The following is a 15,102-nucleotide window of genomic DNA, read 5'->3' as shown; positions in this document are numbered from 1 at the left end:
ATTTAGGTACTTCTTCAGCCATGTCTTCTGTTTCACTCATTATTTTTCTCCTTCTCACTCTCATTTCTTCAGCTGCTCTTCTCCCGGCCACCATCTTTTCCTCTTACATTGGTTTATCAGGCCCAGTGGTACCAGTAACCCAGGGGTTTGAGATGCCTACTGCTCCCTAACTGAGGTTCTATTTTACTACCCTGTTCGAGGCAACAAGGCCCGTTTGCCATGTGTTCATAGGAGCCCATGGCACCCTTGCTCTGCCACTGTTTTGTCTGTGACCTAACCCTTCTATGTCAAACCATAATTAGCAAATATGTTGAATCGGAGTCAAGTACTTTTCGAGTTTTGAATTTTTACAGTTTTCAAAAGTTGACACTTGGGGCAATTTTTGGGACCGGTAATGTTGGGGAAAAACATGTACTGCATTCAGGCACTTAACAGCAATTCATGGGACTGTTCTTCTGAACTTATGATGAGTATAGGGCAGGGTCCGAGCCACACCAACAGGTCACATCTGGAGGCTCTGGGGCGTCCACGTACAGAGGTGTCACAGCGTCGGGAGTCCTGTTCACTTTAATGGTCTTGTTAGGAAAAGGATGCAAGCTGGGACTGTTGGACCAGTCCCTGGGAACTCACGGGGGAGCTCAGCCCTCTTGAGATCTTCTGGCACTTGGGGACACCACTGGTCCACTTCTCCTTGGGCTGTGGGGGCTCTGGTGCGTGGTGTCTTTTGGCATCAGATTTCTGTGCTGGAGTCACTCACGGTTGGAGGGTACCTGCAGAAAGAGGCTGCGGACAGCGACTGGAAATCCAGGCTGGGCAAACCCAAGGGTGGGGATTAGCTCCTGTTGGTCTAGGGACCCTATTGGCACCGTCACCTCCCTTGAACTCTGGCTGTGGAACGCGGGTGCATGGGTACTTTGAGTCGGTGGTGGCGGTCAAAGACACACTTTTTGTCTTTGGTTTCTGCAGAAGGGGGCATACAAGGCAGCTGGGACACTCTTGTTGAGGCTCTCACTGTCCCTGAAGGCCCTCGGCATGCAGGTCGATTTTCCTCGTCGTTGGTGTCCGGTCTGGGGACCACAAGCCTTGGCTGCTACAAGGGGTTTACTACCCCAGATATTGCTACTGAGCAGCTCTGGTCGGTCCTGGAGTCCACACACTTGAAGGAGGACGGAACGGACCTGTAGGAGCACTGCTACCTCTTCTTAGGTGACTGATGCGTCGGTAGTCCAAGTGAGCAGCAGGTCGGTGAACTGGGTCTTGCTTCTTTGGTGCCTGGGACTGCAGGGGAGTAGCTCCTCTACTCCAAAGGAGTTTTTGGGGCAATTGGCAAAGCACTGGTAGCCCCCAGGTTTCTTAGTCTGCACAGTGGCAGGATCAACCAGTTGCTCCTCGAGGGTTGGGTGCAGAAGGCAGGCTGGCAGGGTTGGTGCCAAGTCAGTCATGCTCCTTGGTTTTCATGTCAGCAGTCTTTTTTGTTCTCTCCTTTTGTGTCAGTTGAAAATCTGAAGTTCTGCTATTAGAGGGTCCCCAAAATACTCAATTTAGGAGCCTTAAGGGGAGTGAGGGATAGTAGCCAATGGGCTACTTACCCCTGGGGTCACTACGCCCCCTAGAGGACCTCTTCCTTTGGGTAGTGGGTATCACCCTGTCCCAAAATTCCTAATTCCACCGCACAATATGGTGGAAGTTCTAAATTCCTATTCTCTTCAAGCTGGTCACCCTAGAGATGTGTCCAGCCTGGAAGTGCAACTCGCCTCCTACATAGCTATTTTTCCTGCATGTCCTGGTGCCAGATGAGCCCAGGGCAGGGGTTGGCGTTTCACCTATCTGGGGAAGTCTTGGGTCGCATATCAAAGGCGCCTGCCTTGATATGCTGATTTGCCAGCCTTCTTGGAGGGGAAGGTGTTTCTGTCCTCTGAGAGCGGTGCTCTCACCTCCTAGGTGGTCAGAAACTAGTCTGTGGTGGCAGGCTGGTCTTAACCATTCAGACAACACACTAGAGGGCTGATAGTTTAAAGGGGTACCTCTAAGGTACTTTCTGAGTGAATGTATTAATAAAGCCATCACTGGAATCAGTGTGGGTTCATTAATATGAGGTGTTTTGATACCAAACACCATAGCTTCCACTGAAACCATTATGCAGCGGGGAAGCTTGTTTTTACCAGTGCCCAGTACATACCTTAATTTGGCTTCCCTGTTCACTTGATCTGTCAGTAATTGAACTGGCTAGCACAGGGGGCATATCTTCTCATGCAGATATGTCCTCACATGTAATATAAGGGCACCCTGCCTTATGGTTGTAAGGCTTTCTGTAGGGGTGACTTAGAAATATTACATGCAGTGTTAGGGGACATGGCGCACAACTGTGTGCCATGTCGTGTTTTCACTTGTCACCTTGTCACGCAGTCTGCAGTGGCAGTCTGTATGAGTTTGGTGCTGGGTCCCTTAGAATGGCACAAGATATGCTGCAGCTCTTAAGGATCCTCTTTAGTACCTATGCCTTAGGTACCAGCGCTACCACTTATTAGGGACTTACAGAGATGCTAAAGGCATGGTCATTTCCTCAAGTCAACACAAGCTGTCTTGTTTTGGGGAAAAACCTTAGCACTGGGGACCTAGTTAGCAGGAACCCAGTGCACTTTAGTCAAAGTTGCATCAAATACCAGGCAAAAAGTGTGGAGACTATTGTGACAAAAACCCAGTTTCCAACGCATACATCCATACATACATACATACATAATAGATCTATATTTAGAGTAGAGCTTGAAAATTACTAAGAGTGAAGGGTTCATAGTAATCTGATTAATATTTTTCCTTTTTTCACTTAATCTTAATATTGCCTTTTTTTCTTGTAGAAAACAGGATGAGGAATGTGTTTGTTGTTTCAGCAGTTCATCATTATATACTGACAATATACATGCATCTTGGGGAATCCAATTTGAAGCAGGTGCTTTCCTTAAAAGATCATTGTAAGAAAGTGGCTCTGTATATACTGTTCCCAGATAGGTACAGTGTGTACAGAGTCCATTGTCCCCAGAGGTTTGGCAGAGGCTAAAGTTAGATATAACCTTACTCTCTAAAGTGGTAGCTTGGTCGAGCAGTAAGGCAGTATCAGAGGACAGTGTAAAGCATTTGTTGTACACACTCAGTCAGCAAATGGTCTCACACACCCAAGAACTGAACTCTAGGCCAATGGTTTTGTATAAAAATATATAGTTGTTTTATTTTTAGAACCAACAATAGGTATTAAAATATACTTTCTCAGAATGAGATGCTTTAGTTAAATACATTCAATAGGCAATAAACTTTTGAATGTAATAGTTACAGTTGTTGCAATAGGCAACACAATTTCAAACACAATATAACATTGAGCTCAATGGGAATTTCTAGTTAAATGCAATTGATTACTTTTTGGATTACTTTTCTTACCACAGGCCTGGATCCTAGATTCAGTCCTGGAACATCTCCTGTAAACAGTTGAGTAAAAACGTTTTGGTTACAGTTGTGATTTTTAAGGAATATTATTGTATTTTAAAAGTTGACACTTCGAAACTTTTTCACATAGAACCACCAATGTTATCCTATGGGAGGAAATTCACTTAGCAGGTAAGTGGGGTTATTGTTACTTTTTCTAACTCGGTGTTGGATCCTGGATCCAGCACTGGGGCATCTCCTGTAAACAGTTGAAAGAATGTGTTTTTGTTATACAGGCGATTTTTAATGAATATTTGTACGTTTGCAAAATCGACAGAAGAATTTCTGGCAAAAACCAGGCAATGTTATCCGATGGAGGAAAATCAAGTTATAGGTAAGTACAGTTGTAATTATTTTTCAGGGTAAATGCTGGGCACCAAGATCCACCACTGGGATCTCTCCTGACAACAAGTGAGTAAATTCGTTTTTGTAATTCGGCTTATTTTAGATGAATATGTTAAAGTTTCAAAACTCGACACTTAGAAGAATTTCCAAGTGAAACCAGTCAATGTTACCCTATGGAAGAAAAGTGAGTTATCGGCTTTTGGGGTAAGTACTCGACTGGCAGAGTTAAGGTTCTGGGCATAGACTCGGGGGTGGGGGGGGTCTCCCAGGGTCAGGTAGGTACAGTTGGTACACCCTCAGTGGCACAGGGGTTGCCGGGTGCAGAGTGAGTTGGGCCCAATGTTATCCGATGGGAGGCAGGGGTCCTTTTGGTTGGTGGCTGCTGGCTAGCAGGCCACACGGCTGTGGGAGCTGGATTCCTGGTCACTTGCTCAGGGCAAATGGGGAAGATGATTAGAGTAGAGGTTGCACTGCCAGGGGCACTCAGGCGGCTGGGTGCAGGGTGCTTTTGAGCGGTGCTCAATGGATTTCAATGGAGAAGCTCAAGGACTAACAAAGGCTGCAAGCTCGGGGACGAAGATTCTTCAGGTGTGACCACCACTTCGAGAGGTAAGTTGGGTAGTTGGAGGCTAGGTACGCACCCAGGAGTTGGGCACAGGGGGCCGCAGGGTGCCGGGTGCAGGGGTGCCTTTTGGCGTCGGGAAATCTTACCCTCTGCGGATCCCAGTTGGAGGGGTCCCTGGTTCTGAGGCTGCAGGCGTCGTCAGGAGCGTCGAGGTGGGTCCTTGGGTGCTGGATTCAGGGTCACAGTCGCCGGGGTGCAGAGTGTGTAGGAGTCGCGGTTCCTGGCTGAGGCCAGGGGCTTGTTACTTGCTTTGAGCAGTACCACTGCTCGTGGGAGTCCCAGTTAGTTAGAGTCACAAGGCAGTCAGGTCCTCTGGGGTTTTTGAGGTTGCTGACCACTGGAGACGCCGGGGTTTAGCAGGAACAGGTTCGAGGGTTGTAGGGCTGGGGCCAAATCAGTTGGTGTTTTCCTCTTGTTAGCAGCTGCACGGCACGTCTTCTTGGTTCTTGATCTTCTTTCTTGTTTCGGAATCTGGATCTGAGGAAGGAAGGTTCAGGGTGCCCCTAAATGCTAAATTTTGGGGCGTTACAGGTAGGTAAAGGGCAGGGACCAATGGATCCCTTCCCTGGGGTGGGTGCACCCCCTATCCTGCCACTCTCCTGTGGGAGGGGAGCGGTAGCCTAGTCCTGATTGGGCAGGACTCCCCATGTTCAAGATGGTGAGAGCCCGGAGATGTGCTTCACCTCGCCTCCCCCACCTGAGGGGTGGGGTTGGCAGAGGCTAGCACACCCCCTTTCCTTCCTTGGGGTTTCCGGACAGTCTTCCCGCCAAAGTGGGGGTCAGAACCGGTAGGGGCCAGTTGCTGAGTGCAGCAAGTGGCCTGGAGAAGCTCACAAAGGCGGCATGCCTTTGAAGCTTCCCTTGCCCATCCTGGGGGAGGAGACCTAGCACCTCGCCCAGGATGTGCATTGTTGCAAGCCCAGGAGAGCGGATGGCTCTCTACCCAGGGGTCCAGCAACTTGTCTGCTGTGTGGCAGCCTAGGCAGCCCCTCAGACAAGACGTGGATTGTAGGTTAGGTTCAGGGGGCATCTCTAAGATGCCCTCTGTCGTGCATTGTACATTAAATCCCACACTGGCATCAGTGCGGGTTTAATGTGCTGAGAAGTTTGATACCAAACTTCTCAGTCTTCAGTGTTGCCATTATGGTGCTGTGGAGTTCGTGTTTGACGATCTCCCAGCACCATATACTCTTAAATGGCAGCACTGCACTTACAGTGCCCAGGAATGGACCTGGGTACTGTAGGGGCGCAGGGCTCATGCACCTGTACCCACACCACTGTCATAGGGCACCCAGCTAGAGGGGTGACTGAGGTATGCCAGGGCAGTGTGTGTTGTGGGCATGGCACACAGGATTGTGGGCCATGTCGACTGTTTTATTCTGCACCCAGACACTCAGCCTGCAAGAGCAGTGTGTGTGTGTGTCAGGGTACAGGGCCTCTAAGAGTGGCACAATAAGTGCTGCAGCCCTTAGGGGCCTTCTCTGGTCACAACGCCCTGGGTACCTTGTGTACCATTTACCAGGGGCTGACATGTGGCCAGAGATGCCAATTGGGTTTAGGCTTCAACACAGTTTTAGGGAAGGAACACATGCCCTGGGCACCTGATTGGCAGGAGCCCAGGGCACACCAAGGAAAAGTGCATCAGTTATAAGGCAAAAAGGGGGGGGGGGGGGTTACTGCAACAGAAACCCACTTCCTAACAATCATACCAAAGAAGACCAATGAGATTTGGGAAAAATGATTTTTGCCTATATCAACATATCTTGAAAACATTAAAGATTAGGCGTGGCATTCTGCACAAATGTGTGTGACTCAGTTCTTTACTAAGGCTTTCTTCCTATTTTAAAATGTGTCGCTGGACTTTCTGGATAGATTATACATGACGGGAGGGCCTAGAGAGATGTGGAAAGTCATTCAAAAATAGATAGTTCGGAATAGCTATTGCAGACTATGATGTGTCTGTATTGTGGCTTATTGACAAATTACATCGGACATGTTCAAGTGAATACTCATCAGGAAGTTTGAGTGCTGCGGTGTAATAAACTGTAGAATTATATCTTAATTTAGATTCTAAAGCTGTCCATTACTAATAATTGAGGTTGTTTTTAGGTCTCGGCTCGAAGGCTGCGCTTGCGCAGTCTCGATCCGAGATTTAATGACTTGGAGAAGAGGGGCTTGAACCTGCCCCTCTTCTTCCCTGTTCTCCATTGGCTGGCCTCTTGAATGCTGGCCAGCCATTGGAGAAGAGGTCCGTCACTCCGAACAGGCCCCGTCCTTTTCGGATTCGGGGGCGTGTTTTTTTCAAGAAGTCTAATTATCTCCTCCAGCCAATGGCAAGAGGAGAACACGCCCCCGAATTCGGAAACGCCGCTGCCTTTCTCCGAGGCATTTCTGCTTCGCCTTGGAGAAAGGCAGTGGTGTGCTTAGGCAGTGGTGTGCTTGTTAATGCTGGCTGCACGATCTAATACATATATGGTCTAGCAGGGCTTGTGTTAGCTTTTCCTGTCACCACGTCTCTGATTGGAGGGCTTTCGGTCCAAAATATCCCCTGGTGTCGCGCAGCGCCTTGTTTGTGAAGCCTTTAATGTATACAAGCTTTATCACCCCGCCTGGTCGGATAGGTCGACAGGATAACGCGCCTGCTTCCGAAATCTCTCCAGTTGCGTTTCCACCTTGGACCCATCACGGGCTCAGTCGAGTTTTACCAGAATATTCTCAGAAACTCTGCTTGGAGGACATCATCGTTGCCCACCCAAACACTGCAATACATTCCCCATGTAATTTGTTCAGAGACCAGCATATTTCTGGAAGTCCTTGCTCAGAGTTTGCTAGATTTTCCTAAAGTCCGTGCAATGTTCCGCACAATCTCCTTCTGCGTGTAGCGATTTTTTCCCGCAAGTGCTTGAAAAGATTTACCCTCAAAATCTCGCCTCAAGGATGAACCGAAGGTTCGTCTTGACTCAAGTAGGGGGCGGCAGAGTTTGCCCGAGGTCGGCTGTGAACCTCACGCTTGGCGTCCCACTACCGGAGACAAGCTGCGCCGTTCCCATGGAGCGTCTCGCGACAGCAAGGACGGACGCTCATTAGCATTCTGTGAGTCCTGTGAGAGTGTTTTTTGTATGCAACATTTGTTTGTCAATTATAGGATTAAATAACGCCAATTGCACCCAGTGTCAAGTGCTATCATGGCACAGACAAGTGTTTAACCTCTTATCGAGAACACGTCGCGCTTGAAGGGGGTCTAGTAATCATTTTGCCCAGAATCTCGGAATCTTGAAAGGCAGAGTTCTTCCCGTAGGAAATTCAAACTGGTGATTTCAGAGGTGCGCGCAGATGCTCTCTACATGTGCTTAACCCACTGAGCTATCACCCTGATTGTTTACCAGCTTCGCAGTAATGCTGATGTTTCCGGATCTGAAAAGGAGTTTTCTTCCCCAGCGGAAGGACAAGGAGCTAAACGAGTCACATGCCTCAAAACAAGTCTCGGCATTGTTAAAGTTAGAGCTATTGGCATTGCTCATGACAATGCCGTTTCTTTAAATGTTTTAAAAACAAAAACATAAATAAAAATAATGTCATGAGCAATGCCAATAGCTCTAACTTTAACAATGCCGAGACAATTGCATTGTAAATGCTTGTTATTAAAAATGGTAGCTAAATGGAGTTTCCTACATGCCTCTGCCACAAGGCAGTCTTTCTTTTAGTTAATTGTTCGAAAATCTTTAAAATTGTGACTAGTCAATTCACAGGAGTTATGCAACTTGCATTCATAGTGGTATAAAGATGTAGAGAAAATAGAGTTTTTTTGGATTAAAGTGGAGGGTAGTCTGCTTCCAGTTGCCGAGCAGGCATAGTATATAGGTGTTTGGTTCATTGGGCGATCATGAAATGTATAATGGTATAGATGTGTAAAGCATAATGGTACATTAAGCAATTGGGAGCTGTGCTCGATATTGCAGAACATGAATCACATGGGATTTTGGTTCTTGGGGAGGTATTGCGGTAGTGTAGTTCAACAAGCTCAATAATGTGGTTTATTACTGCAAAGTTTTGAGATGGCAGTCGTTGTGTGCTTCTACTCTCCTAATTAAATTTAGTTGACCCTTGTTTGTACCTTTAGAAAATATATGTGGCAAGAATAGAGTTTATTTTCTAAACTAAAGTGCAACAATTCTGCTCAAAAATAGTTTTTTTCCTGCCTAATAAAAAAAGAAATGACACTATTTATGGAGGCAGACATTTGTGCTATTGCTATTACTGACCATTCTCCCAATTAAAGTTCTGTATCTGGTACTCCAAGGATAATATGTTCAAACCTGTATTAAATCCTGAAAGTAAATGGGAAAAGTGTATTTATTATTTTCTGCAGGGAATGAGTATTCCAGCCCAGCCCCATGCCTCCACTCGAGCTGGATCCGAGCGAAGATCAGAGCAGCGAAGGCTACTGTCATCATTTACTGGAAGCTGCGATAGTGACCTCCTCAAATTCAATCAATTGAAGGTTAGTGGGTGGTTGCACTTTTAGGCGTATTACATCATTGCTTGTTGGGAAACGTTCCTTTTCTCTATTCGCATTGCAAGACTTTTTATAATGGTAAAAGGGTAAAAATATAATCAGTCGTGGGTGGGAAATGGACAATGAACTTCCCACACATACATTTCTTCTTTATTCCTTTTTCATGGAGGTTATCCTAAAGGCACTTTTACAGAAGACTCTATTCTATAGACGTCCCTAGGGCTGTTTAAAGACGTTGCATTGACTGGAGTTCTTTACTGTTGTGGTATTAAATCCCCCTTTGCCATTGGCAAAAACTATTACTCAAACTGTTCATATTATAGCTGTGTAGCTTGCACCACACAGGTGTGTTTCTAAGGTATTCAGGTCCTGTCCCCTCTGTAAATACAATTGCTAGATCCCCAAGTTTTGTTTGTTTTTTTGTTTTGCTTTTAAGCTTCCTGTTAATGAAGATGTGAACAGTACCAATACTTACAACAGGTTTGGGCAAGCCCATTGCCCAAAACCATTGCTTACCATTGGTTGACTTTATTGTCCCTTTCATTTGCCTGCTTCTTTTCAGTGGCTTTCCAATCACTTGTGTTTGTGCCTTCCCTGGAGCATAGCTTCTTTACTATACTTTTAATTCCCTCATATTGGATCTTTCATAGATAAACATGCGTAAATCATCCCCATCTTCGTGATGGGAGTCCTATAGTGATCCTAGAGAGCAAGATAGTGTTAAACATAGCCAGGAAAGCTTCAACTTGGCCCCAAAAGTAGACTATCCACATAATTTCAAAAGATCCACACTTCAGCCATTCAGCATAAAGAACAGCATTAACCCTTACCTGCTGGGGCCACCACAACTCCAGTTTCCACTACGTCGTATGTGAATGGAGTCCATTGAGCTCTGCTCAGCCAATCACAGATAAGTTTGCTATTTTTGAGTATTTCTTAATTTCTGATAGAATATCTGTCATTTCTAGGATTGTTCTTGACCTGACAAGACTAGAACATGTTTGGAGCCTCTAAAAGGTCTTTTTAGACATATGAAACCTGTGGCAGGAGGAAGCTTCATTTTAACAATTCTCACAAACCCTGCTTGTATGGTTTTATATCCTGAGGCAAAGGGCTGGAAAAGTTCTACAAAAATCCTCAAGGCTAGATAGGGAAGACTTGTACTATGGCCCCATAAACCTACATCAAGATAGACTTCTACTTCTGAAGAAGTATGAGTAGCTCTTGAAGAGCACACTTCTGACCACCGAGGACCCTATTCCAGTGGACAAGTCTGATCACCTTTGAATTCCTTTCAAGCTATCCTTTGTCCACCAGAAAATCTCTGCCCGATATAAGCGAGAGAAGCCCTGGTTCCTTAACAGAAACTGTCACCAGCAACCCCAACCGGGATTGGGGTATTCTTCCGCCACCTGCTCCAACAGGGACATTATTGCCACAACAGTGGATGCTCCACTGAATAGCAATAGGAAAACTTCAAACCTTCTCTCCCTTGGTACCCAATAGCACTTTATGCCCAAAGAAAACAAATATGACTTCTTGAGGAAAACGTGAGACAACTGCCCTCTCGCCGAAAGTGGCTCTGTATATTCTGTTCCCAAATAGGTACAGCGTGTACAGAGTCCACAGTCCCCCAGAGGTTTGGCAGAGGCTAAAGTTAGATATAACCTTACTCTCTAAAGTGGTAGCTTGGTCGAGCAGTAAGGCAGTATCAGAGGGCAGTGTAAAGCATTTGTTGTACACACTCAGTCAGCAAATGGTCTCACACACTCAAGAACTGAACTCTAGGCCAATGGTTTGTATATAAAAATATATAGTATTATTTTAGAACTAGCAATAGGTATCAAAATATACTTTCTCAGAATGAGATGCTTTAGATAAATACTTTCAATATGCAATAGGCTGTTGAATGCAATAGACACAGTTGTTGCAATAGGCAACACCATTTCAAACACAATATAACATTGAGTTCAATGGGTATTTTTAGTTAAATGCAATTGATTACTTTTTGGATTACTTTTCTTACCGCAGGACTGGATCCTAGATTTAGTCCTGGGACAGTTCCTGTAAACAGTTGAGTAAAAACGTTTTGGTTACAGTAGTGATTTGTAAGCAATATTTTGTTATTTTAAAAGTTGACACTTGAAAACTTTTTCACATAGAATCACCAATGTTATCCTATGGGAGGAAATTCACTTAGCAGGTAAGTGGGGTTCTCATCCAGGAGATACTCATCAATAGTCATAATCTATGAATAATCCCCGCCCACGTGCAGGATCCCGGAGTATATAGAAAATACATATATATAGCCATATATATGCATATGTGAAAACATATACATGCAGCCTAAAATATTTCCAACATGGCAAAAATGCCGCAATTACATAGGTTTGCAATGTGAGAAAAATACCCTCCTAAACCATAAGGAAAAGAGGAAATGCACTGAAAAGTTGTCATACAACAATCCTTTATTGCCATAAGAAAAACTTGTAATTGCAGGCAGTTGCCAGTAGGCTGCATAGCAGAGCAGTAATGAAACAAAGAAAACTGACACCTTGCCTTTAAGGCCTCCAAAGGTCATGGCACCGTGCCTTTAAGACCTGCCAGGAGACCCTCTGCTCCCATCATGCACCACAGGTGACAGGTCAGTTCTTTTTTTTGCGGCTCCTTCTGAGAGGATTCTGGAGTTTTGAGCTCTTCAGTTTTTGACTGAATTTGATTATATTCGACATTTTCTTCGAAATTTCTTGATTCATTGAAGTATTTCTGACTAATTTTTCAGACTTTCCTGAATTTTTTCCAGTCAGAATGCCTGCTTTATTTCGAAATGTCCTTCCTGTGGCAAGAAAATGGCACTGTCAGATCCACACTGTGTGTATTGTGTGCCTTCCTTCTTCACACAACCCTGACCAGTGTTATCATTGCCAGAAGTTTTCAAAAAGGACTCTGCGTGACAGAGAACACATCAAGCTTCATGCCCAGCTGGAGAGGGATAGAAGCCATCAGGTTGGTGGCCATGGAGACATCAGAGACACTTCTCTTTCAGGGGATCCTCATCAATAGTCATAAGCACTAGAATATTCCTGCCCATGCGCGGGACCCCGGGAACACAATTATATATGTGACAAACATATATGTATCTCCATATAAATATATATATATATATATATATATATAATAAAAAAGCAAATGCAGCCTTTCATAACCAGCGCTGAATAATGCTGTAAGGACTCCCCTGTATATTATAAACAATACATTAAAAACCAGGGAAAACAGCAAAGCATGTTTGAAAACTTTTTTAATGCTTAGCACTTAGCACAATCCCTCAGATGACTGAAAGCATTGACAGCTCACAGGCTGCATTGCAGAAAACATAGCCTAGAAAGGCTGAAAAGCGAACTCATAACAACATAGAAATAAACTGGCACCGTGCCTTTAAGGCAGCCATAGATGATATTAACACGTATCATGAGGTGCTACATAGAGGGGCTCAGAAGCTGAACATTGAGATGTCCACTCCTCAGGTCGCAACAACGGTGATCTTTGAGGCGCTGTATCAGAGATCTGCGACTCGTCCGTTGCTGCCTCTGGTTCCTGGGCTTCTGGAACCAGTGATGGACATTTTTCTAGCCCCCTCTTCTATTAAGGCTGTACCTGTGAGAATTCAGAAAAAATACAAACCGGCTGGGACAGACCAGTTTTTTTTTTTATAAACAGATCCGCTTTTTTTTTTATAAACAGATCCGCCTGCAGATTCAGTAATCTTTGCAGTGGCATGAAAAACGCATGCAGTCTCTGCACATTCGTTGGTCCCCCCGGACAAAGAGAGTAAGTCCCAGGACTCTTGAGGATGGAAGGTTTGTGGGTCTGCAGCGTCATCACTAAAAGTCTCCAGCGCAGCAGCCTTTTTAGGACGCTACGACAGAGCCTTATGGGACTCCTTGGAACGTTTCAAAGAAAAGCTACCAATGGAGGATCAAAAGGACTTTGAGGAGGTCATCACGGAAGGAACCCTTGTAGCTAACCAAATGATTAGCACGGCAGCGAATGGTGCCACACTGTCGGCGCTTTCTTATGCGCATGGGATTTGCGCTAGGAGGTCTGCCTGGTTAAGGCTAACAGCTCTCAGACCAGATGCTCAACAGAGAATTCTTAACGTTCGAGGCATGTGGGCTGCTGAATTCATATCTGTGCATAGATCGCCGCCTAGTGTTGGGTCCGGATGTTTGCACGTTGTTGTCCTGGAAGAGTCTTCGAAGTATCCTTGGATAGGTGACTCCTCCCCTGGACTACAGTGCGCATGGGCATCCTCTCCATCCTCAGATTGTTTTTTTCCGCCATTGGGTTCGGATGTGCTATCTTAGCTCAAGTTAGGAAAAAATTTTGTCGAGGCCACAAGGCCTTTAGTTCGCGTCGGTACTGTTTATCGATCGGTTTTCGATACTCTCTGTTAGTTTACTAACTTTCAGCACCGACTTTGTTCGCATTTACCTGTCCATCAACTACTTCGACGATGGAATCGAGGACGCCATTCAAAAGGTGTCCGGTATGTAATGCGAAGTACCCACACATCGACGTCCATCCGGTGTGCAACAAATGCCTTTCGCCGGACCACGACGAGTCGACATGTATGGCCTGTGCCCGGTTCCGTTCAAAGAAGACTCTGCGGAATCGTCGAGCGGCGAGGCTCGAAGCGCAGCACGCGGCACCGGCCCCAGCTGACATCTTCGACGACGCGGACGACGTCGAAGAAGTAGAAGTCTTACCCTCCAGTCCCGTTTCCGACCAAGAACCCGGATCGGACGAGGCCGACGAGTCACTCTTCCACAGAGGTGAAGACGACACCGAGGTAGGAGACGACGAGGAGGCCTTAGGGGCCGAAGAGAGTAGCTCCGATGATGAACAAGGCCTACCTGTTCAAACCGAGAATTCACCAGTGCCACAGACTATGGCTCCGGTCGAGGGATCGCCTTCGGGCCTTACCCGAGACCTATCACGCAGTCCTTCGGCCCCGCCCTCGGGCCCGGCCTCGGACGTTCAGCGGCAGCCATTACCGCTTAAGCCAGCTGGTTTCCCTTCCACGAAACCGAAACCGAAAGCTGCTCAGGTTCCTACGAAACCGAAACTGAAAGTGGCGCTAGTCGGATCGAGGCCTTCAACACCTTCGACGCCGGCGCACCGTGTCGGCACCGACCGCACCAAGGGGGACTTCGGTGCCGAACTCGAGACGGGCGACATGGGAGTCGACAAACGGAAGAAGGCCATCGGCGCCGAAAAACCTGCTCGGTTACCGGCGTCGACGCCACCGACACCGAGGGCCGTCCCGCCTGCTACGCCTCGCAGCACTCCCTCGACGACACCGAAACCTCACGTGTCGAAGACGTCGACGGTGATCTACGCACCTCGGCTCGATGCACCACGGGCGCAGAAGATATCTGCAGCCGCCTCGACGACCCTGGCGGGGGCCACGACCTCTAAGGCGCCCCGAGTACGGCCTGGCGCAATGCCAGGCTGCAAAACCAAGGCTGCCCTCCAGGACCAGTCGGGTTCGATCGATCCAGCGGTTTCGTCGGTGCCGACCAGCATTACCTTCGGCTTGCCTCCATCCACAATCCCGAAGGCGTTTCAACTCAGGACACAGGCCACCAAAACTGCGGTTACGCCTGTCGAGCCGTCTCCGTCACGCGTCATCGACGCCGACACTGGCAGGATGATTCTCCACGACCGAAGGATAACTTCGGAACCGCCATTGGAACCTTTCAGGATCCCGCTAAAGAGGAAGCTGCCTGTGGACACAGAACCTCTCCTGTATGAACCCTTTCATTCACCCTACCAGGATCCACACCGGGCCTCCCCCACACGCTCCGACACGGATGCATTGGAGGACTACATGGGTGAACAAGTCCCCTACCATGTGGACACGGACCCTGATGACCAGCAGGACCCTGACCAAACTTGGGGCGACCCTGCAGACCCCAGTGCACCTCTTGATGCACAGGACCCACAACTATATGGGACAAAAACGTCACCCACAGAGGATACTGCGGCGTTCAACGCTCTGATTGAACGGGCGGCGAACAACCATGATGTACAGCTTCACTCTGATATCATCGAAGATGACTTTCTAATGGACACCTTTGCA

General features: G+C 46.9%; 1 protein-coding gene across 3 annotated transcripts in view; it reads left to right on the top strand.

Moving 5' to 3' along the window:
* The window catches only part of SETD1B (SET domain containing 1B, histone lysine methyltransferase), a 476,309-nt gene that overhangs the window by 382,446 nt on the left and 78,761 nt on the right, over positions 1-15,102 (top strand). For all 3 annotated transcript variants that reach the window (XM_085633203.1, XM_085633202.1, XM_085633201.1), the window contains exon 15: positions 8,814-8,945. In XM_085633203.1, coding sequence (XP_085489329.1) covers positions 8,814-8,945 — 132 coding nt within the window. The remainder of the gene's footprint in view (positions 1-8,813; positions 8,946-15,102) is intronic.

This window comes from Triturus cristatus, chromosome 11 (genome assembly GCF_964204655.1).
Source record: "Triturus cristatus chromosome 11, aTriCri1.1, whole genome shotgun sequence".
In the NCBI taxonomy this organism is placed as follows: Eukaryota; Metazoa; Chordata; class Amphibia; order Caudata; family Salamandridae; genus Triturus; species Triturus cristatus.
This window is presented reverse-complemented; position numbering and strand designations above follow the sequence as displayed.